The sequence below is a fragment of the Scatophagus argus genome, chromosome 23 (genome assembly GCF_020382885.2).
Source record: "Scatophagus argus isolate fScaArg1 chromosome 23, fScaArg1.pri, whole genome shotgun sequence".
In the NCBI taxonomy this organism is placed as follows: domain Eukaryota; kingdom Metazoa; phylum Chordata; class Actinopteri; family Scatophagidae; genus Scatophagus; species Scatophagus argus.
Genome location: NC_058515.1, coordinates 15,171,548 through 15,194,804, shown reverse-complemented (window position 1 = coordinate 15,194,804; position 23,257 = coordinate 15,171,548). Strand labels below are relative to the sequence as shown.

Below are 23,257 nucleotides of genomic sequence, written 5' to 3'. Positions count from 1 at the left end.
CTTCCTGTTGTTCACGTGACTCATAGCAACTCTGTGGGTACTGTACAAAAATACTTGTTAGGAAAGTCCAAGGAGTACTGAAGCTTGTTCTAGACTCTAGACTTTGCTAAGAAAATAACATGTTGGATTTTTCACAGAATGTAGTTTATTTTGGTCACGTAAACGTATGTAGCATCGCAAACAAGCAGGCTCAAATCTTTGAAACAGTGAAGTAAAGCATGGAAGCAGTCGGCTCTTCATTGTAGGTATTTGGTGTTAAAAGGTGAATACTACCTGTTGAGGAAAACATGCACTTTAAGGCACCACATGCTGCATTCAGGACCACACGAGATTTGGAAGTGTTCTGATATTCCATGTGCAGTTTGCGATAGGCCACGCCCACTTGCATCAGTCAATCAGACGCGTCAGATTTTGCTTAAGACAAATCTGAGCTGACAGATACTAAGAATTCCTCCATGTCGGAGTCTGAAGTTTAAAGGCTGGTTACGTCAATTTAAACGGCATTGTTTCAGGAAACCTTCCATTTCCCACTTGTCCTGAATGCAGCATTAAAAAAAACAGCTGGTTTTAATAACAACAGTGGAATGAGAATAAATGCTGCAAGAATTCAACATGTAAGAAATATCACTGTACACAACAACGTTTAAGAATCACGTTTGCCAGAGTGACCTTTACGTGAGCTGCCCGCCGTCGGTACATCCTGACGTACAACACGATTCTACCACTTCAACTCGTCACTCGAGTTAGCATCACCGTAGAAATAAAGTTCATTTCGGGCTGAAACGCGTGATTTATCTGCTTAAACTTGTCCTCTCTCATTTGGTCTTCTTGTTTCATCACAGTCTTAAATTCCATTGTCACAGAGCTGTTAAACATCATTTCATGTGCTGGAATCAGAGATTGTGCTCGACTGCAACCAATGATCAATTGTGAAATTTGTTAACGATCCTTGAACTGAACACCGTAACGCGACACGACCTCCGTCATGACGTTTCAGACACGCCAGGCTGACGGCACGTCTCTCAGGTCGCCGGTGCGTTCAGGAACGCGTCATCTTGCCGCCGGTGGCTCTTCATGTGTGTTTTCAGACAGTGGCTCTGAGTGAAGGCTTTGTCGCAGACCGTGCACTGGTACGGTCTCTCTCCGTTGTGGGTCCTCATGTGGACCGTCAGGTGCTCTTGGCGAGCACACGCCTTCCCACAAACCCCGCACACAAACAGTTTGATGCCCAGGTGGCTCCTCACGTGATTAGTCAGGTGAGTCTTGCGTTTGAAAAAGCGTCCGCACTCCGAGCAGCCGTACGGCGCCTCGCCGGTATGCACGCGCATGTGGGCCTTGAGCTCGCCGTTGGATATGAAGCCTTTGCTGCAGATGATGCAGACGAACGGCCTCTCGTTGCTGTGCGTTTTCACGTGAGCCGTCAGAGCGCTGTTTGACAGGAAGGTCTTGCAGCAGATGTGGCAGAGGAACAGCCGGTCTCTGACCATGTGGATCTTCTCGTGCGACTTCAACGTGCAGGAAAGTTTGAAACGCTTCCCGCAGACCTCGCAGCCGTAGCGTCTCTCGCCCGAGTGAGTCAGCTTGTGGCGCGTTAAAGATCGCAGGTCGTACAGAGATTTGCCGCAGATGTTGCAGTGGTACTTATCTCCGCCCATGTGCACCTTCCTGTGGGCTACGAGCTGTGCCTTCAGACCAAACGCCTTCGGGCAAACGTCACACTTGTGCGGTTTGTCCGCCACGTGGGTCCAGCGGTGAACGCTCAAGCCGGACATGTACGTGAAGGTCTTGTTGCAGGTGTCGCATTTGAACGGTCGCTGTCCTGTGTGCAGAGTGGTGTGGGAGTTGAGGCCAGTGATGCTGAGGAAAGACTTCCCGCAATACGAGCAAACGTGAACTTTCTGATAGTTTTTGAGATGTCTCTTCAGCTCTTCCACAGATTCAAAACGCTTTCCGCACACTCCACAGATACTCTGCGGTTCCTCCACGTGACTCCAGGCGTGTTTGATCAAACCGCCTGCTAGCCTGTACAAGGTTCCACAGACTTTGCAGGACGTTCTGCCGCTCTCAGTTCTCGACGCTTTGGCTCCTCTCGCCTTCGTCTTCGACCACCGCAGCTCAGGAAGTGGTTTCCAGTCGTCGTCTCCATCTCTGCCGACGCCGGATGCCACTCGACTCTCGGCAGCATCTTCGTCGTCGGGTTCCTCTGCTTCCTGTTGATGAGACGCTGAGCTGCCAGACGGGACGTCCACTTTGTTGCTGCTGCGGGGCAAAAATGTAAAATGACTGTGTATGAAGATAATACAGAGACTGAAAGAGTCGTCCAGTGTCCCATCAGTGTGCTAAATCTGAACACAACACTAAAAGTGACTACAGTAGAATAAGCAGAGGATCAGTTCGCTGTGGAGTTTGGACTTCTTGTAGCACTGAGACAGTTTAGTTCCTCGTGTGAAGGTGACAGCCAGCTGGTCATGGTGGGCAGCTTCACCGTTCATCTATTTTAGATTATTAATCAGAGTCTACAAAGTAACTAAAGCTGTCAAAGAAATGTAGTCGAGTAAAAAGTACGTCTGCCTCTCGGCGTCGTGAAGCACAAGTACAAAGAAAATGGATAAAAACTCGCACAAAGAACCTCAAAACTGCGTTCAAAGAGTAAAAGAGTGAAAATATTTGTTTGAAATCGCGTGTTTCCTTCACCTTGAGCCGAGTCCAGCTTCATCACTTTTCATCCCCACAGTGGACGGAGGTTCGGTGGGGTCCCCGTCGTGAAGCTCCTCTTCCTCCTCCCCTTCTGTCTGCTTTGAAGGAAACGTTTTACATTAAACCTCTGCTTCGATTTAACAGAGCAGAGAAACGGAGATCGGTCCACAACGTACCTTCTGCCGGATGTAGAGGAGCGTCTTTTCGACCCCGGTGCACTTCATCGTCCTGTAGATCTCGTCTGGGGTCAGCATCTTCACTCTGAGCCGCTGGAGCCTCCTGCTCCTGTCCGACTTGAAGAGATCGAAACGATTGTTGTCCCCCGCCAGCTGAGGGAAGGTGGACCTCAGCAGCTCCACGAAGTCCACCTCCTGCAGGCCACGATGACACTGCAGCTCTTTTACCGATGACTTCATCAACACTGAAACAGAAAGAAACCAGAAAACTTCCTGAAATCAACTGAAGTCTTAGGAGTGTTAGGACGGCATGTCCTGAATGCAGTTTGGAGTAAACGGCACCACCGCTGCTGTCAGGTCAGGAAGAGCAACATGAACACTGAAATGTGACGATCGAGCTGTGACGGTTGGAGCAGCCAACACGAGGCCTTTCGGGAACTCCATCTCTTATAGTCACCATTTTTCGAGAGCACGTCTGACTGGAAGTCTTCCAACAAGCAGACTTTAAAGACGTGGTGAGTCGGCTCTTCGCCGAGGCGAGGCCTGCCACGCCTCCTCCTTTCAGACGGATCTCTGGAAGATAACCTTGACAGAAGACGCAAGAGAACAGTGTTTTAGACCTCCACAAAGAACCGACCGACATCAGTCTGCTGGGCTTTCGTTTACCTGGTGCACGTTTGGGTTTGGTCAGCTGACGTGGCAGAGCTGGATGGAGGTGGATCTGGTCTCTGTGGAGGTTGAAGGTCTTCACTGCTACTCTGAGGATCCTCTCCGGTCTGAAACAAGTTTGTTGCCATAACAACAGATGGGCCTTGTTTTATGCAGGTGTTGGGCAACACAAGAAGACGTTTGGCGCATCCAAGAAATGCAAGAAATATTTCATTACAGATTAAAACACAAACGTTCCTTCACTAATTATCCTACAAGGCGACTCATAAACTGGGTGCCCTCCCACATTTCAACTATGCTGATGAAAGGAGGAAGGACACGTTTTAAACTGTGTCACGTACCTTCAGTCGGATGTAGAGGGCGGAGTTTCCTGCTCCGGTCAGCTTGATGCTCCTGTAGATCTCCTCTGGCGTCAGGGTCTTTACCCGCAGGGGCTGCAGTCTCTTCGATCTGTCCGACGTGAAGACGTCAAAAGGTTTCTGAGAAGCCAGCTGAGGAAAGGTGGAGCTCAGCAGGTGCAGGAAATCCGACTCCTGTAGGCCTCGAGGACACTTCACCTCCTGCACCGGACATCTCTGGAACACTGAAACAAGCGAAAATTCTAGTTGACATTTGAATTCATCGATTTGGTTTTATTTTCTTTATTGTTTTATTGCAAGTTATTGCTACAGAAGTGGGTCTGCAGTGACGGTCACAAACTGGTCATGATGTGCTGGACGTTCCACAGTCAAGTGAAGGCTTTTAAACTTACCACTTTTTGAGAGCACATCAGTCTGAGAGTCATCCAGGATGCAGATCCTGAGATCTAGATGCCCCTGAGTGTCAATGATGCGAGGTCTGCCCGGCCTCTTCCTGTCAGACCGAACCCTGGGGGAAATTAACCTGCTGTTCATTAGTTAATAACATAAGACAGGTTTCTGTTTACTGCAGATACTACGCATGTGGTTCATGGCCAAAAGTATGTGGACACTACAATTACATGAGATTCAGACAAAATGTTCATTAACGTGCTGCTCTGACAGCCTCCACTCTTCTGGTTTCAGTCTTGCCAGCCGATGTCAAACCTGCTGCAGGGATCTGATCCCATTCAGAAGTTCACAGGACCTTAAAGGCCCAAACGATGAAAAACAGACCGACAGCACGCAACACGGTGGCCACAGGAGTGTTCACATACTTCTGTCACAATAAACTGCAATCCGGGATGCATCACCTTGACTTGATTTGGTAATCCGGGTCCTTCAGATCCTCTCGCCTTTGCTTGGAGCTCATTGCTGGCTGCGTTGACAGCTGCTGCTCTTCATCTGCGCCGTCGCTCTCCTCATCGTCGTACCACAGGAGGCCCAGACTCCCGGTGTCCTGCACACCTGGGCACAGAGGGAGCCAAAGGTCCCAGACTGTCACATGTTTATTTGCACAGTGAACCCAAAACAGGAGGACTGTATCGGAAATACTTTTTTAAAAATCCAAATTTACAGAGCAATGCTACAGTTAAATTCATACATGCCTAATTTCATTATATTTGTAAAGGAAACCTGAAGACTCACCTGACTGCTGCGCGTGCTGCTCCTCCTCCTCCTCCTCCTCCTCCTCCTGATTTACAACAACCACATCCTGGTCTCCTCGATATGAGATCGGGGCTTTTCAGTCAAAAGTAAAAAACGAAATGAAAACATGTCACCTTAAATGCTGCCGAGCGTCAACATCCGCACGGAGGTTTGACAGATTGACAGGTAACGAGTCCTCTAAAGTCGGCAGGTTCGTCAGCGAGCAAAGAAGCTTAAAATGAGACGTTTTTTAAATGGAGTTCCACAATCCATCAGTTAATGGTGTGTGTGAGAGAGTGGAAACTCAGTTCTCCCAGCTTACTGACCTTTTCTCTCCAGTTTGACGCGAGGCTGCAGCAGAAGCTCCAGCTGCCTCCTCTGCCGGTCGATCTCCCGTTTGAAGCCCGACGCCTCCTCCTCGTATCCGGCCACGGTTCTCTCGACCACCGCCAAGATCTCCTGCGCGGCTGTTGTCAGTTTCTCGGTGACGATTCCCCTCAGGATCTCCGCTTTCGACATGTCATTGAGACCTTCGACGGTCTCAGAGCCGCCCCTGTTCCTCTCCATCCAGTAGAACATATTCAGTTTCTTCTCACGGCTGAGTTTATGCAGAATTACACACTGGTACCACTCATGGACGGTTTCTGTTCCGGATTTTAGCGCAGCTGCAAATGGTGTCCGACGGGAAACAAAAACACAGCGCACGTTCACGACGCTGTTCCTCATAAATATCAGAAAATATGATTTCTATATGAAGGATTTACATAAAAAAACAGCTTTCATTTAAGCATCCAGGTCATTTTGCACCTTTTACATCATATTTAATTTTACAGAGAATTTCTGTGTAAAAAGACATCACTGAACAACTTTCAGGAACGTTTTGGCTTCTGCTAAAAATCACTTGACTATTTACTGGGGAGCAGGAGTCATTTTGAAGTGACTTATATCAATAGCATGCCAATACAAGGTGCTATCACTGGGGTCAACTCACTTAGAATATTAACTGCAAGAAGAAAAGCCAGTCCGGTTCTCGTTTAATTTGATCTTTTTTTTTAATTATTATTATTCAAGAACAATCTTCAAATTGCCTTGCAGATCCTGGAGAATGTGCAAATCCAGTAAATGTTTCAATCCCCTCATACGGCTCTTTGTGTTGACTTCCAGATTTTCTAGTATTCAAATAACAACAACTAAGAGTGTGTAAATACAAAGTAGGCAAAAATGGAAATACCTTCATCAATGTAGTCAGTTACTTTCCACCAATGCAGTTAAAGCAGCATATACTCATGTAGCAGCTATCTTATGTTTAGGTGAATTTGTAGCCGTTTGCTTTCACTTAAACATTGAATTATAAATTCTGCGTCCAATCAATGAAATCTAGCAAATCAAACTGACTCAAGACAACACAAGCAAGCAGCTGGAGACGTTTACAGGTAAACAAAAGGCAAGACAAAATGTAAAAAAAATGCTTTCAGTAATCAACTTTCATGTAAGTCCTGCATTACAAAACAAAACGACAACTTACACAAAGAACTTCAATACAAAGTCTAATAAAACGTTGTTTAAAAGAGAAAAAACTAAAATCTTCTTTTAAAAAGCTTTCATGTCATGTAAAATGATCTGTTGACGTGAACAGACATTTCGATAACGATCAGGGGCCGGATTCAACAGAATCATCAGAAATCATCGCACACGTTTAAAAACACTTTTGGTGCCGTTGATTCTGCTGGACGGAATCTGAACCGAAGCTTCAGTCTTGCAGAGGTCTGGTCCACCATGTTGGGTCTTCATGTGTCTCTTCACACACTGGTTGTAGCTGAAGGCCTTTTCACAGACAGAGCACTTGTAGGGTTTACTCGTCACGTGGACCCTCATGTGGACCTGCAGCTGCCGTCTTGTCTTAAACGCTTTGCTGCAGATTCCGCATGCAGACTTTGTTTCCCTGACCGTGTGACCCGAGTGCTTCGACGTGTGTTTGGATAACCTGTCGAAGCTGCTGAAGGATTTGCCACACGCGTCGCAGCGGTGCAGGCTCTCACGCATGTGGGTCAACCTGTGACGTGTGAGATCAACCTTCGACACAAACGATTTCGGGCACAGATCACATTTGTGAGGCTTGTCTGCCGCGTGGGTCCACATGTGGTTCTTCAGCACCCACTTCTGAGTGAAAGATTTGTGGCAGATCTTGCACATGTGCGGTTTATGTCCTCTGTGCCTGGCGACGTGTCCGCTGAGGCCATTGGTGGAAAGGAAAGACTTTCCGCAGATGTGACAGCTGTGTGTTTTCTGGTGACTTTGAAGGTGACTCCTCAGCTCCTCTGCAGACTCTGAATGTTCTCCACACACTCCACAAAGCCTTTCTGGATCGGCCACATGACTGCAGGCGTGTTTAATCAACATGTTCATTGACCCACGCAGAGCACGGCAGACTTTACAGGACAGAGCGTCGCCGTCGCCACTCGCCACCTTCTGTGACATCATTGTCATCGTTCGGACAGCTGAATGTTCGACCCCCGTTTGTCGCTTCCTCTTTGTCCTCTTAGGCTCACTCTTCCTCAAGCGTTTCTCACTTTTGTTGGGTTCCCAGTCGTCGGCGCTCACGTCGTCTCGGTCTCCTTCACTGTCGGAGAGGACCAGCAGAGACCACAGGCCAGCCGACTCCGATGTTCCACCATCCTCATTGTCAGCTTCCTCTGTTTTCACGTCTTCATGTTGTGATGTCGAGCTGCTGGACTGGACTGGGTTGCTGTGGGAAGCAGAGAGTCAAAGTGATCACATGAACACAAAAAGAATTTTCCAAATGTTAGTTTAATGGCACATGACATTTTATCATGTCTGTGGCACTGAACCTGCAGTGAAACGCCGGTATGTGGATGACACCTTACTGTTCATGCAATAATTCACTTTGGCAATTTAAAATGTGTACAATGTGAATCTTCAATACAATTAACATTAAAATTTGAACAAAAAACAACTTAGAGAGGACTTAAGACAAACAAGCCTTTATTTAAAAGGGCAGAGTGAATATGAACACTGCTAACGTAAAAGACAAAAATAAAAACTGTAAGATGACCATAGAAACGAGACAAAGACTGCCTTACATAATAACACCTGAAACGTATGTTGTAACACCTTCCAAATTTTGGTTTGCAGTCCTTTATCTTACACAAGTTGACCTCGAATCAGGCAACCGGGCTGAACACTGAGGATGCTAATCCAGAGGAAGTGAGTGTTTGACCTCCCAGAGGTGGTGACGTGCGGATCGCAGTGATCCAAAACACATTATTCCCCACAGACTCCCTTGTGGCTCAGCATCAGTCTGTCAGGACGACACATGGACGAGAGCTCGCTGACCTGCACGCAGTCCCATTCAAAGTCAGTGAGGTTCTTCAGTAGCGTTGAGACGCGTGCATTGACTGCGGTGGACTTCTTCTGGACAATCACACCCGCCTTCTTGGAGACAAGCTTTCCTCGGATGGCCTTTGTTCTTCTCTCTGGATTTATATCAATGAAGCGCCTAAAATCAGAACAGTTTAAGATTAGAGACCGAATGGAAATAAATTAAAAACACTCCCTGTTATGAGGTGTGCAGTTTAGGTTTTCTGACAGAAGATGAACCGGCACTGATATCATGAGGTTTTCTTGTGTAATTCCACTGTCTGATTCTTCATATCAAACCTCCCTTACTTTGAAACTATTTTATTTGTTAAAAAATTGTCCGTTTATTCCGACACACCGGAGTCAGTTCACATATTGCGGGTGGTGGTGTGATATCGGGATCGGCTCCACGGCATGTTTTCATGATCCAGAGAAATCAAACGGTGGGTTTTTGTTACCCAACCCCTGTCTGTTTGACTAAATTTCCATGTTAGTACCAGCAAGCAACTCACACATTAAAAATCCAAACCATCCAAAAAAAACAATTTCGAAATGAAAGCAGTCTGACCTCTGAATGAATTCCAGAGTACGGGCTGCCTCGTCTTGATAATGAAGATTGAATATATAGTAGATTGCAAATACGGCAGCGAGTCCCGTCAAAAAGGTTGGTGTGATGCCCTCAGATATGACACGTCCCTCGAGGGTGATCATCCAGCGTCCAATGGAGACTTGGCCCGTTCTTCCTGTCACTAAAAGAAACCACAACATGTGAATGCACATCGTCGTCACGGAAAATCTTTAAAGTCAAAGATCAACAGCCAGTCTGATATTGACACGTCTGTCAATGGCGAGCATACCAAGCAGGATGAGGCGAGGGCTTGCAGGTAGAGTGAAGGTTGTCTCAACATCAGCTGCGGTGGCAGATTCCTGCATGGAGTAGTCAGAGGCATGCAAGTGAAAGCCATAATATGGTTTTGAAAGGAGAAAAATAAAAGGTCAATAATCAGAAAGCACAGGGAGGTTAAAGAAGTCAACCTGCCAGGAATAAAGGGAGTTACACATTACAATTACACATCTGATGTTTGCCAATTTCAAACATAATTTTTCATCACAAGAAAGTTGCAGTCACACACTGTTTGTACTTCATGGCACAATTCAAAACAGTATCAAAGAATGATTTGTCTCATGCCATTAACTACCCTACATGTTCTTTCTAAAATACGTTCCCTCAGTGGATGAACACCAGAAACGGAGGGACTTCACCTCTACAGTATTCAGAACTTAAGACACAGGGCAAGAAAGAGAATATAAACTCACATCTATTATAAGGACCAGTCCTGACAGGTTCTCTCCAAAGTGTGCCATAAGCAGCTGAACAATATGGAGCGCCATCTCCTTATCTTTGCGATTTGAGAGGACATCCATGACATCTTTGTTTGAAGGTTTCCACCTGAAGTACTCTGTGATGGCTCTCCCACATTCCTCCATGGCGACTTCAAAGCTACGAAGCACACTGATGTCTGTGAGCGACTCAAAATGAGCAAAAATGTACCTCTGAGTGAACAGAAAAGGCCACTTGCTCTTCAGGTCTGCAACGCTGGGTGGTGGAAGTACGTTTATGTGGTGACGTTGTAGACAGAATGTGAGCTTCATCAGGTCTTTGACATCTGCTCTTACAGCTCCACCTGCACCCTCCTGTTTGTAGATCTCCTCCAGTGTCTGGCGGCTCTGCTCCATAGTCTCATCAGTTTCTTCTGGAGGGAGCTCTGGCTGGAGTCTTGTGCATCCGTAAGTGTCACTTTGCCCCCTCTTGAAGGTAGAACCGGATCTAAAGGCTCGGCGGCCTCTTGATCCACGGTTCACATTGTCAACGCGGTTTTTCACTTGAATTAAAAGTGACATATAACCTCGACCCAAAAGTGACCCGTTTGGTGTTATATCAGCAAAACTCTTTGGATACTGCCTGATGATATTTCGAACCACAGTGAGGCACTCTGAGCGACTGGGGTTAGTCTCAAACTTCCTCATTTCGTCTACGAGTACTCGTACCATCTGGCGTCGCTCCACAGGTTTCGGTCTCCTGCCGTCCGCAACTGCGGAGAGTATTTCCTGTGGCATCTGTGGCCAAGGGACCTGGAATGTTTCTGACCACGAGTTCAGGATTTGAGATGGCACAGCATACAGACTGCTGCTGGGATAACCGAGTCCCGCCCGGCCTGGCGATAATGCAGTGTTTGACAGCTGTGATGGATGAGGTGCAGGACCTGATGATAGCGATGGAGATTCAAATGAAGCACCACTCTGTGGTGAAGAAGTTGGAATCACTTGATCCAACTCAAGTGTCTCTACCTCTGGGGAAAAACAAAGACACGAGATCGAATGTGGATTTCGAACACAAGGTAATGAGATGCTTAATCGACTTACTGAAGTGATATTTTGGTTTGTCTGTAAAGCTGAACGTCTTTTGCGCCAACAAAAGTATGTATTGATTTGGTGGATACAGGAGTCTGAACCGTATGATGCCACCACATTTGGCTCCAGGTATCAGAATGTTCGTGTAAATGACAAAAGTGCTCAATACTTACCTTATTTGAGGACAGTGTCAGTATTATACTGTTACCGGATAAATTAAGATGAATTCACCACACATTACCTGATCTAAAAGCATTCAGGAGTTTTCGAAGCTGAACGGCAGGTAACAGACCAGCAAGGTCCTCCTGCTGTACGTGTTTCAAATCTTCTCTTGACTCCAGTCCAGAGCTCTGAAGTTTGGTTATTATTTGCCACTGGGTCTCCTCAGAGATGCGTGGCAAAGTGTTGCAGATCACCTCCTTGATTTCTTCACTCAACTCAGCCATCTTCCTGGAACAAACAGGAAAATATGGTGAAGAATTATCATTGGCTGCTGTAGGACTACAACTGGGATTCATCAGCATTTTCTGTGTGAACATCTGGTCACCGATCACCCCATCACAGGGAGGATCAATTTGCAAACCGGACTCACAATCAAATCAACCAGATTTTCCACACCTCGTGAGTGTGGATAAAAGCGTAAAGCTTGTCACAGTCTATGCGAACACGATGAACTCCCTCCACTCGCAGATGGGCCCTTTACCTGCTAATTTAATTGCTTTTTAACCATCTGTGTTTTTCTGAATTCTCACGTGCTTTACAGAAATCGAGATCATGACGCAATTAGTGACAATACTCGACTGTAATATGAGAAATATTATGCATTGATTTTAATTAGGCTGCAATATGTCATCCAGAAGCCGGTATAATTACTGCTTTTCGGTACTGCCTGCATCAATGGTTCGTTTATTTTCAACTATTGAGTTAAAACTCTTAACTCATGAGTCAGATGTGAAAATGTTCTGGTTCTGCGTGCCGTTTGTTCCACTGGGTTAACCACCAGAGTCTGTCAATGACAATTAAATTAACCCCAAGACAAAAACCTCCCACCAGTCAAACCATTTGAGCGATTTAATCTTAGCCTCTCTGATGAGTTACATTTTAAAACCACAGACCCTCACTAGCTACTCAGTCCGCTCAGCCTCCCTCTGGTTTCATGAATTAGATAGTGGCGAGGAAAGTAAGATTGTGTTCAGTTACCGTCTAATGTGATCGATGGCCATGAAGCAGGATGTCTTGTTGATGTGTTGCACATGTCCTCCAAAATGTGTCTTCCTTCTGGAAAAATTGCTTTCCAAATGTCTCTTGATGAGTTCTTAATAGCAAATTATTGGACTTCTTGTTTTATCCCCATGGAAAATTAACCAACGAACAAAAGATTAATTTCAGAATCATTAATTAATTAAGTCTTTGGGAATTAATTATTCATTCATTAAACGCCAGTATTCTCCACAAAGCACTTCATTTACTTCATATAAAAAGAAACAGTCGCATCATTTAAAACATCAGTTTAAAAGTAACGTTAGTTTCAGACCAACAGTCCACAATGCTCAAAACTGTATTTGATAAGTACAGTTTTATGTTTTATGAGTTTTATGAGTGTTAAAAATGTCTGTAAATTAACAGTAATTGCTCATAGTATGTACACAGTCATTGACTGTTTCTATTCTAATTTCCATTGGTTGTAAAATTTTAGGACATCATCACCCAAACAAAGATTAAAAAAAAAAAACAAATAAAAAACGTCAGTTTGAATAAAGAATTTGCCAGGCGAATGCAGATACATAATATAATAAAACCTCTACTTTACAGAGTGGTGTGTTGCCATGAGTATTTAACCTGCAGCTCACCGCTGCTCTCTCCAGAAGTTTAGCCTTTCTGTGGCAGAGAGTACGATTACAGCACACAGATTTCCAAGCTTTGGTTTTTAGGTTTGCGTTGTGATTTTTGTTGTTGGCGACATATTTTATTTAAACTAGTTTTATTAGGAAAACAGGCAGAAAGTCAGATACAAACACAAATAGTCTGATGCCATCAGAAAGTCGAGATTTACCTCGTGTTCAGCCTGGTTTGATCAGAAGTGAATGAAGAATATTTATCAGCATCAGCACGATGAAGCTCTTCCTCACTGATCTGGACTTCCTCCTGTGCCTGGAAAAGTTTGGTTCCCAAATCACATTTCCAGCAAAAAGTAGCGACATCTTCTTTAAATACACAGAAGGACCTGATAGCATGTGAGGGGCTCCTGTTCATGCGCTATGAATAATGTCAGACGTTTGGTAAGAAAGCACAAAGATCAGACAAAGTACCTTCAGTCGGATGTAGAGGGCTGAATGCCCCGTGGACCTGATGTGTCTGTTGATCTCCTCTGGAGTCAGTGGCTTTACTCTCAGAGGCTGTAGTTTCTTGGTTTTGTCAGTAGTGAAGAAATCAAAAGGTCTCCCGGCAGCCAGCTGAGGGAAGGTGGACCTCAGCAGGTCCAGGAAGTCTGCCTCCCGCAGGCCACCAGGACACTGAAGCGCCTGCACTGCGTACTTCTTATACACTGAAACACAATATGGAAATTATCCCACTAAATCTTCATTAATACCCACACATACATCTGACACATGGGAATACAGAGTTAAAATTTACCACTGCACGACAGCACGTCAATCTGTGAGTCCTCCAGGATGAAGATTCTGAGATCTACGAGGTTCTGTGGCTCACCGGTCTGAGGTCTGCTGAAGCTAATCCTGTCAGACTTGACTCTGGGCGGCAATAACATCAAGGAGCCATTTAACAACAGGAAAAGAAAACATTTGATCTCACTGGCTAGTAGCTATGAAATGACTGATACTGAGAAGCAGCATTTTTGGGTTTTTACCTCGTGTTCAGTCTGGTTTGATCAGAAGTGGATGAAGAATATTTATCAGCATCAGCACGATGAAGCTCTTCCTCACTGATCTGGACTTCCTCCTGTGCCTGGAAAAGTTTGGTTCCCAAATCACATTTCCAGCAAAAAGTAGCGACATCCTCTTTAAATACACAGAAGGACCTGATAGCATGTGAGGAGCTCCTGTTCATGCAGAGAATAATGTCAGACATTTGGTAAGAAAGCACAAAGATCAGACAAAGTACCTTCAGTCGGATGTAGAGGGCTGAATGCCCCGTGGACCTGATGTGTCTGTTGATCTCCTCTGGAGTCAGTGGCTTTACTCTCAGAGGCTGTAGTTTCTTGGTTTTGTCAGTAGTGAAGAAATCAAAAGGTCTCCCGGCAGCCAGCTGAGGGAAGGTGGACCTCAGCAGGTCCAGGAAGTCTGCCTCCCGCAGGCCACCAGGACACTGAAGCGCCTGCACTGCGTACTTCTTATACACTGAAACACAATATGGAAATTATCCCACTAAATCTTCATTAATACCCACACGTACATCTGACACATGGGAATACAGAGTTAAAATTTACCACTGCACGACAGCACGTCAATCTGTGAGTCCTCCAGGATGAAGATTCTGAGATCTACGAGGTTCTGTGGCTCACCGGTCTGAGTTCTGCTGAAGCTATTCCTGTCAGACTTGACTCTGGGCGGCAATAACATCAAGAATGAAGATTAGGAATCATTTAACATCAGAAAAGGAAAACACTTACACTTAATCTCACTGGCTTGTAAGTATGAAATGATTGACACTGAGAAGCAGCTCTTTTGGGTTTTTACCTTTTGTACAGCTTGGTTTGATCTATGGACGGAGAACATGTAGCAGCATCTTTTTTCTGCAGAGGTCCTTTGTCTCTGGTCTGGATCTCCTCAGGTGGCTAAAACAAACAAAATGGTGATGCTTTCTGAGGGAAATATTTGTGTTATTTTGACCTTTCCGAACTAAATACTCCAGTTTTTTTGGTCGTGTAAGACAGAAGTTCAGAGTGTTGCAAATCCTGTTCCTGAGGTTAAAATGTCACAATGTCGGACAAAGATTTCCGGCCTCTTGAACGAGACGGGGTACCTTCAGTCGGATGTACAGGGCTGAATGCCCAGCTGCCCTGTGGATCTCCTCTGGTGTCCGTGTCTCTACTCTGAGCGGCTGCAGTGTCTTCGTTCTGTCAATGGTGAAGAAGTCAAAAGGTCTCCGAGCAGCCAGCTGAGGGAAGGTGGACCTCAGCAGGTGCAGGAAGTCCGCCTCCTGAAGGCCTCGAGGACACTGCAGCTCCAGCACTGGGCACATCTGAAACACTGAAACACAGGCAGCATCCAGCATGAGGCTGACAACACAGGAAGTTATACTGGTTAAATTCTTGGCATAGTATGACTCACTGACTTATTAAATTTACCATTGGGTGAGAGCACACCGAGCTGCGAGTCCTCCAGGATGCGGATCCTGAGATCTACGTGGTTCTGTCGTTCACTGGTCCGAGGTCTGCCGGGCTTCCTCCTGTCAGACTTAACTCTGGGCGATGATAACCTGAAAGATGGAGGTTGGAAGCAGGCTGCTGAAGACACAAAGCAGTGATTTAAGCTGTAGTTGGTTTTGGGCTCCGGCGTTTTGCTGCGCACTACCTGGTTTGATCGGGAGCAGGTGGAGGAGAAGCAGGAGCAGCAACGTTTGTCTGTGATCGAGGAAGCAGTTCAGTGGACTTTAGTGCCTCTTGTGTCCGACGCACAGCAGCGTCGGTCTCAGACGACAGGTCCTTTCAGAAAATGGCACAGAAAATCTAATTACAAGGTGGTTAAATACATAAAGAGCAGCTCCACAAAGGAAAATAACAGACATATTTTATCTAATGCAAACTTACAGGATCTAAGAACAAGACAGTTTGGGAAGCCTGAAGAGGCCTTGATCCGCAGCTAGAAATTTGGTTCCATTTGTGGCTAAAACAAACTGGGCTGTGGAGATCTGCTGGTTTATCAGTGAGAACTTGTGCTTTGAAATAAATTCCTACTAAAACTAATTCCTCAATACAGAAAATGTGAAATATTCCCTGAAGTTGGTAAGTTGAGACGCACTGTGGAGGACAAACTTGTTTAGGTTTTCAAGTATCAGACAAAGTACCTTCAGTCGGATGTAGAGGGCTGAATGCCCCGTGGAGCTGATGTGTCTGTCGATCTCCTCTGGAGTCAGTGGCTTTACTCTCACGGGCTGTAGTCTCTTGGTTTTGTCAGCAGTGAAGAAGTCAAAAGGTCTCCGATCAGCCAGCTGAGGGAAGGTGGACCTCAGCAGGTCCAGGAAGTCCGCCTCCTGGAGGCCTCGAGGACACTTCACCTCCTGCATTGCGTACTTCTTGAACACTGAAATGGAGACGTTCTTTCACGTTAGGTCATAGATGTGTTTGAAGACATCCTGTTAGCCTGGTGGAACATTAACTTCCAGTACTGCTCTCTTCAGTGCCGTTTTGAAGGTCCACAAGGTGGAAAACACATGACCTGCTCACTCTGTCCTCAGTCTAAAGCTATGAGTGACACCTTCAAGATGTTTATACGCAAAAAAAAAAAACCAGCCAGGATCCTCCTAAAAGCCAATCTTATCTGAAGTGCTTCAAACTTACTGTCAGCTGAGACCACTTTGATCAGAGAATCCTCCAGGACGCGGATCCTGAGGTCTATGTGGTCCTGTAATGCATGGACCCGAGGTTTGCCAGCACTGCTCCTCCTGTCAGACTCAACTGTGGGAGTCAATAACCTGAAACATGGAGACATGAAGGTGTCACTGTGACTGACTGATCTGGCTGGGTGGTGGTTAAAATAATCCTGTCTGTATCCTTTCTTTGAAAGCAGTCTGAGGAGCGATGCACTCTGCAGGAATGCAAATTCTAACCTTGAGAACACTTGATAATCTGGTTCTGTGAGCGGCTCCTGATCCTCCTCCTCCTCCATCTGTGCCTCAGTGTAGCACATGAGGCCCAGACTCCTGCTGTCCTCCACTCCTGGACACACATGAGGTAAAGTCAGTCAACAGCAGTAATCTAAACATTATTTTCTTCTTCTTCATGGATTTCCATGCCCACGACTAAAGTCTGCTCATGGACGAGAGGCTGGGTATGTAAACATGAAGAGCATCCTGTGATGTTAGCTAACTTAACTAGCTCAGTTAGCAAGCCTCTCATCCATGGGTAGATGCACTTTTCCTTCAGTGTCGTGAAACAGAGAGAAAGTAGTCCCTACGGACAGACAGACATCTCTACAGGCGATACCTCCATGGCTCTGCAGCGCACACCAAAGCTGTCCAGAGGGGTAAAACAGGACTACAGGTAAGAGAAGAAATGTGTCATTCTGATTTTGGGGTGAACTGTCCCTTTAAAATCACTCACTGCTCTTCAGGTCTGTTAATGGGTGATTCTGTTACAGACCAATAAAATAAGAACTAATTACACGGTTAATACCACACGTTCCTGATTGGTAGCTGGGAAATCACGGGAAACCAACTACCCAATCAGTGAGGAGGGCCTCAGATAGATAGATACTTTATCGATCCCGAGGGAAATTCAAGCTCTTCAGTAAGTTTAAGATTAGAATCAGCCTAACTAGCCAGGATTAAAGTGTTCATAAGGACATACTCATCTCATATTTGTGCTGCTCCTCCTCTTCAACGAGTTCAGCTCCTCCCCCAGCCGCCGGCTCACAGACAGGAAACTGGTCATCTGGATCACATACACAACAAGGAGGATAAAAGTCATCAGGATTCATCCTCTGAACTCCTGATTAGAATGAACTTTACTGGTTGTGTTCAAGGTGGATTTAAAGACATACTTGACTCATATTTGTGTTGCTGCTCCTCTTGAGGGAGTGAAGCTGCTCCTTCAACTGCCAGCTCACACACAGGAAACTGGTCATCTGGATCAGACACACAGCAGGTTGTGTTATTAAACAAATGAAAAGCAGATCATCACATCAGTAACACTTGGTGATTTACTTTGCTGATTATATTATGTATTGTTAATCTGTAGATCCAAAGTAACTCAAGTGATCAATCAAACATGGAGGAATAAAAAGTATAATATGTAACTCTTTAAAACGGTTCATTCGAACTAGGTTAAAGATACTCAAGAAAAGTACAAGTACCACAGAATTGTCACTTTGGACCTATGAATTTGTCCAGTCCAAACTCGGCCATAAAAATGTTGTTTCTCCACGTTTGAGAGCAGGCAGTGGGACTGAATGTAGGCCGAACTGATGGATAATAACACAGTTGTAAAGCTGGGTCCTTGCGTGTCGGTGGGTTGTACCGCAAGCAAAGCAACATTAAATTAACATTTTTGCCAACCGGGTTCGTCATAAAGCTCATTTCCCTTGTATTGTTCTGGTATATCCACTAAAATAAATTCAGCCCAGCACTGACCTATTGTCTCGAGTTTGATCCGAGGTTGCAGGAGGTTCTCCAGTTGCCTCCTCTGCCGGTCGATCTCCTGCCTCAATCCCGAAGCCTCTTCCTCATAACAGGCTACGGTTCTTTCTACCACCGCCAAGATCTCCTGCGCGGCTGCAGTCAGTTTCTCAACGACGACTCCTCTCAGTAGTTCCGTTTTAGACACGTTACTGAAGCCGTCCGCAGCCTCCATGTTGTTACTCGGGGTTCAGTTCAGCAGCATCGCTGGCTACCGGCAGAAATACGCGGGAACGCTCAGAGCGGATGTTGCTCCTCCACGCGGTGCGGTCACCAATACCGTCCGGCTAGAAAAATGAGTCTAACAGGAAAGCCAGTCTTTAAATCGAAGAAAGATGGCGCTATAGGTACAGGGCAATTGAAATTACTCTACAAATACCGGATAACCAGTTGCGGCCACGGAACGAACGACAAAGGCATGACACGATGCTAAACCAGACAGCAAACATTTATTCCGCTTACATGTGCTGTACGGACTCCTTCAGCTTTGCACAATAAAAGCCCTAGCTTAGCCTACACTTTCTTCCTTCTAGCAGCTGCTCTTCTAAAGTAAGTACTGTTGCATGCATCCGCATATTAACAGAGGCACACGAGTCCCTAAAAAGTATGAACTGAGGCCGATATTATAAAGAAACAGTCTGGAAATTCAATCCTCACATCTTTAACCGATCATTCCTGTCTCATTGCTCAGGAAGTTCACGTAAAGGTCCAGCAAGTGTCACTGAAGACAAGTCCAGAAATCAAATCCTTTCCACATCCAAATGAGGTCTCAGAAATAACTACTTGTATGTGTGGTTATACTAAATTATTGGTCAAATGCGGCCCCAGATGCCTACTGCAGTGCAGTAATTAAGGCCCTGGTCAGTATTTGAGGAAATGCCGCATCTGACTCGTGTTCTGGTTCTTCTCTGCACAACACATGAAGAAGTGAGTTCAAAATGTTAGCTTCTAAAACTTGGAAGGCATGAATACTGAAAAGATAACTCTCACCTTTGACAAAAAGTTATATTACATGTTGTTCAAATGGGTGCTTTAATAGAAATACACTGTTTAAAATATTTTCTTCATACAATGGAAAAGGCACAGACACTTCAGTCCCTCAGGACTTCTGTCCATCCTCTACCGACAGTTCTCCCGCCTGGTGGCTCTTCATGTGTGTTTTCAGACAGTGGCTCTGGGAAAAGGTTTTGTCACACAGAGCGCACTGGTACGGTTTCTCCCCGTTGTGGGTCCTCATATGGACTGCCAGATGTTCTTTACGAGTGGACGCTTTCCCACAAACCCTGCAGACGAACGGCTTGATCCCTGAATGGGTTTTAAGACGGCATTTCAGAATGCTTCTGCTGTTAAATGTCCGTCCACACTCTGAGCATTCGTACAGTCTCTCCCCAGTGTGGATCATCATGTGTCTCCTCAGAGCTCCTCGAGATGACAGTCCCTTACCACATTTCATGCACAAGACCTTGTACTCACAGTGTGTTTTCAGATGAACATTTAACTCAGTTTGTTTGTGGAACGTTTTGCAGCAAATATGACATAGGTACGCCTTTTGTCTGTCCGCGTGAATCTTCTCATGTTCTTTGACGTCTTCAGCGGTTAAAAACAGCTTTCCACAAACCTGACAGCCGTAACGTTTTTCCGCAGAGTGACACAGCTTGTGCCGGGATAAAGATCGAAAGTTGCTGACAGATTTACCGCACACATCACAGCAGCAAGGCTTCTCACCTGTGTGGCTCCTGCTGTGAATCTTCAGCTGCTGCTGGAAAACAAAAGGTTGATTACAGACATCACATTTGTGTGGTTTATCCTCCACATGCTCCCACGGGTGACTCGTCAAACTGGACTTTTGTGAGTTTGCTTTATGGCAGAGACCACATTTGTATGGTCTCTCTCCTGTGTGTAGACGAGTGTGTGTGGGCAGACTAACAGCACTGAGGAAGGACTTTCAACAGATGTGACAGCTGTGTGTTTTCTGGTGACTTTGAAGGTGACTCCTCAGCTCCTCTGCAGACTGAATGTTCTCCACACACTCCGCAAAGCCTTTCTTGATCGCCCGCGTGACTCCAGGGGTGTTTAATCAACGTGTTCATTGACCCACGCAGAGCACGGCAGACTTTACAGGACAGAGCGTCGCTGTCGCCGCTCGTCACCTTTGGAGACGGCTGTGTCTGTTTTCTTCTCTCTGAACGTTCAACTCGCCACTTCCTAGATGAGTTAGATTCATCCTTGAGTAGCTCCTAGTCGTCATCTCTGTCATCTTCCTCCACCTCATCATCATCATCGTTGTCCCCTTGGCTCTCAGCTGCAGAGCAGGCAGATGAAAGGAGGCTAAAGTCATCCGATATTCCATGTACTTCCTCTGCATCTGCTTTGTTGCTCTCCACTTCTTTTGCAGAACTAACGTGGGAACTGAAGGTAGAAAATAGGCAGTTGAATGATTTAAACAATTGCTGCCTGCTTATAAATGTTTAATATGTAAATGTGTGTCATTAACATCCAGCTGCCCAACCCCTAACTATACCACCCTCCCAGTGTTTTCTTGGCTCGCCTCGCTTGTGGCCCATTTCCATGATTTGTTGTATCACTGGTGGCTTCGTCTGTTCTCTGAGGAGGAGGAAGTTGGTCTGTGCAGGTCATGGATTTTGTTGCTTCCTGGAAGAAATAAAGAAGAAAAATAGAATGAAAACCATGATGTCTCAAGGGTCATAAACTGCTGTCTGAAGGACCTGATTAAAGTGGCCTGTAGCCACCTTCAGTCACATATCTGTCTATGATGTACCTTTACTCGGACATACAGGTCTGATCTTCCTTTCCCCGTGGATTTGATGGCCCTTTGGATCTCCTCTGGTGTTAGTGTCCATAGTTTCAGTCGTGATAGTTTCCTGGTTTCATCAACTGTGAGGACGTCAAACTCTTTAGTCAGCTGAGGGAAGGTGGACCTCAGCAGGTCCAGGAAGTTGACCTCCTGCAGGCCTCGAGGACACCTCAGGTCCTGCATCAGGGACTTGAACACTAAAAGGATGAAGTCTCATGAAGGAGGATTTATGACTGCACTTAATATTTTCCATGTCTTGCTTATTACTTAATATGGACATTTCACTTCACTGTGAGAGTCTTACCGCCTTTTTGGAGCACACTGGTGTCTGAGTCCTTCAGCAGACAGACTCTGATCTTTAGAGGATCCCTCTTCCCACGTTTCATCTTCACACACCGAACTCTGCTAAAAAAAAACAAAAAAGAAAAAAAAATCACATCATGTCTGAACCTTGTATTTTGTATTTGATGATCTGGCTCCCTTAGTTCCTCCTGATGTGGACTGATGCTCCTCTGAACTGAGTCCTCAGCAGAATCCTCCTCCTCCTCCTCTTCACCCTGCTCTTCCTCAGTGTGGCTGTAGACATATTTTTACACACACACACTGAATTTGTCCTCTGCATTTGACCCATCCTTAGTTGAACACACACATGCAACACCCGGCAAATTACACACAGTGAAACACACACATGGCAGTGGGCTCCTGGGACTTCCAGGAAGTCACAAATACTCACATCCTGTTACATCGGATTCTGATTTCTTAAAACATTTGTTTTAAATTGCTAAAATCATATAAGGACATAAATGGTTCTACCTCCATTCGCCTCCGTTTTACATTAATAATTTTGTAAACAGCATCATATCAGTTTGCTGCTGTATATAAATGAGCTGAGCAGACTTGTTTCACCCAAACTGCATAAATAAAGTCTGAAAACATTATTAGTCAAACAGAGGAAAAGAACACGAGACAACAGCTTTCACTGCTGATCCGTCAGATATTCACAGATCTGCTGAACTGATGATATTTGAAGAAACCTCACATTTCACATATACTTTTGCAATTTATAATAATGCATTAGTGTCTGTGATGACTGATCTGTTGCTATCAAAAGCTATTGACAGATGAATAAAAAGAGCTGCACAGTGCATCTGATTACATCCAGATTGGTCACGACTCAATATTTGGTGAAATAACATTTCAGTTGGCTATTATTTAAGTAAGACAGATTTTATCTCCTCCTCTGTGAAGAGGTGTGATCAGCTGCTTTCCAGACCGAGACCAGAAGAAACTGGTATAATCAGCCATACATCAATATTACAACAGCATTTGTCACATTGCAAGTCTGTTTAAAACTGAGGGGCCCTGGTACCTTTTTCTGTCTGTGGGTGGATGGGAGTCTATAATAGACAATAGTCTAACTCTCAAATGAAAAGAGCACACTTCAGCTCTCGTACTGCCAAAAATCAGTGTGTTTTTTACATTTTATACTCTGCACCTGTGATGATCCTTTGGTGTTTCCTGTATCACAGCAATCCCACCATCAGCAGCAGAGCCAGAACACCAAGACCAGTCCAGAGCAGCACAGAGACATGAGGGACCTGATGGGGGGACGCCTGAGGCTTTCCCCGTGCTGTTGGACAGATTGCGACAGACAGTGGAAGGTGTCCATCAGCGTGAGGGTGAGTGGAGAATGACTGAATTTTCATGTTTAGGTGAAAAGAGCTTCATATTGTTGTAGCTCAGACTGCTGAGGTTACACTGGCATTTGTACGACTTCTGTCAAACATGGGACTTGATATGGGGAAGGTACGATATACATATAGATACGCCATATTGCCAAAAGTATTCACTCACCCATTCAAATAATTGAATTCAGGTGTTCCAGTCACTTCCATGGCCACAGGTGTATAAAATTAAGCACCTTGACATGCAGACTGCTTCTACAAACATTTGTGAAAGAATGGGCCACTCTCAGGAGTTCAGTGAGTGTCACTTTAGTTCATGTGCGTGTAAAGGCAGATAAGCAAATACTTTTGACAATATGGCATAATTTACAAAACAAGGAAGTCCCCAGAAACCTGGATGTTGGTGTTGACTGATGGGTCACACTCACGACTTTGAACTGACGTCTGAATTGACGACTGAATGAACAATGGGAGGAGATGGGAGCAGTACGAGTTGATGATACACCTGACCTTCAAAGATGCTGTCCT

The 23,257-nt window shown here is 45.3% G+C and overlaps 3 protein-coding genes across 12 annotated transcripts in view; 1 reads left to right on the top strand and 2 right to left on the bottom strand.

Moving 5' to 3' along the window:
• The window catches only part of LOC124054318 (ceramide-1-phosphate transfer protein-like), a 25,531-nt gene extending 2,274 nt beyond the window's left edge, over positions 1 to 23,257 (top strand). The window contains exon 7 of one of the 3 annotated variants that reach the window (XM_046380185.1): positions 22,574 to 23,257. The gene's annotated coding sequence lies outside the window, so the exon portion shown is untranslated. Of the gene's footprint in view, positions 1 to 4,585; positions 4,748 to 5,425; positions 5,540 to 22,573 lie in introns of those variants that run through there. The other 2 variants (XM_046380186.1, XM_046380187.1) reach the window with 2 other exon arrangements.
• On the bottom strand, positions 126 to 5,969 carry LOC124054277 (zinc finger protein 665-like). Of its 4 annotated transcripts, none has more exons than XM_046380062.1 (10): positions 5,413 to 5,969; positions 5,087 to 5,179; positions 4,753 to 4,906; positions 4,294 to 4,424; positions 3,884 to 4,125; positions 3,540 to 3,649; positions 3,331 to 3,458; positions 2,874 to 3,118; positions 2,695 to 2,795; positions 126 to 2,259 (listed from the first exon to the last, which is right to left on the bottom strand). In XM_046380062.1, exons 1-10 carry the CDS (start codon positions 5,810 to 5,812, stop codon positions 1,023 to 1,025), a joined length of 2,841 nt encoding a protein of 946 aa, XP_046236018.1. In that variant the 5' UTR covers positions 5,813 to 5,969; the 3' UTR covers positions 126 to 1,022. The 4 variants fall into 4 exon arrangements, with proteins under 4 accessions (XP_046236018.1, XP_046236020.1, XP_046236019.1 ...); XM_046380064.1 differs by having other exon boundaries at positions 126 to 2,256; XM_046380063.1 differs by having other exon boundaries at positions 2,695 to 2,792.
• LOC124054270 lies at positions 6,114 to 18,784 on the bottom strand. Of its 5 annotated transcripts, XM_046380046.1 has the most exons (22): positions 18,185 to 18,778; positions 17,596 to 17,679; positions 17,403 to 17,486; positions 16,664 to 16,772; positions 16,395 to 16,528; positions 15,902 to 16,137; positions 15,409 to 15,539; positions 15,183 to 15,313; positions 14,858 to 15,084; positions 14,572 to 14,669; positions 14,322 to 14,437; positions 13,997 to 14,232; positions 13,743 to 13,840; positions 13,511 to 13,626; positions 13,186 to 13,421; positions 12,930 to 13,027; positions 11,118 to 11,326; positions 9,782 to 10,815; positions 9,322 to 9,391; positions 9,033 to 9,213; positions 8,441 to 8,603; positions 7,642 to 7,832 (listed from the first exon to the last, which is right to left on the bottom strand). In XM_046380046.1, the coding sequence occupies exons 1-22, from the start codon at positions 18,402 to 18,404 to the stop codon at positions 7,794 to 7,796; spliced, it is 4,050 nt and encodes a 1,349-aa protein (XP_046236002.1). In that variant the 5' UTR covers positions 18,405 to 18,778; the 3' UTR covers positions 7,642 to 7,793. The 5 variants fall into 5 exon arrangements, with proteins under 5 accessions (XP_046236005.1, XP_046236002.1, XP_046236001.1 ...); XM_046380045.1 differs by lacking the exon at positions 7,642 to 7,832 and having other exon boundaries at positions 8,076 to 8,603; XM_046380047.1 differs by lacking the exons at positions 7,642 to 7,832; positions 13,743 to 13,840; positions 13,997 to 14,232; positions 14,322 to 14,437 and having other exon boundaries at positions 8,076 to 8,603; positions 18,185 to 18,784.

What these genes read in the sequence shown, in the direction of transcription:
- LOC124054277 (XM_046380062.1), bottom strand. Translation starts at nt 5,812, where the DNA reads ATGAGGAACAGCGTCGTGAACGTGCGCTGTGTTTTTGTTTCCCGTCGG. An exon ending in CGTCAAACTGGAGAGAAAAG is followed by an intron (nt 5,180 to 5,412) that starts GTCAGTAAGCTG and finishes TTGACTGAAAAG; the next exon opens with CCCCGATCTCATATCGAGGA. An exon ending in TCCTCTACATCCGGCAGAAG is followed by an intron (nt 2,796 to 2,873) that starts GTACGTTGTGGA and finishes TTTCCTTCAAAG; the next exon opens with CAGACAGAAGGGGAGGAGGA.
- LOC124054270 (XM_046380045.1), bottom strand. Translation starts at nt 18,404, where the DNA reads ATGGAGGCTGCGGACGGCTTCAGTAACGTGTCTAAAACGGAACTACTG. An exon ending in TGACGTGCTGTCGTGCAGTG is followed by an intron (nt 13,422 to 13,510) that starts GTAAATTTTAAC and finishes ATTGTGTTTCAG; the next exon opens with TGTATAAGAAGTACGCAGTG. An exon ending in ACTCTGGAATTCATTCAGAG is followed by an intron (nt 8,604 to 9,032) that starts GTCAGACTGCTT and finishes TTCTGATTTTAG; the next exon opens with GCGCTTCATTGATATAAATC.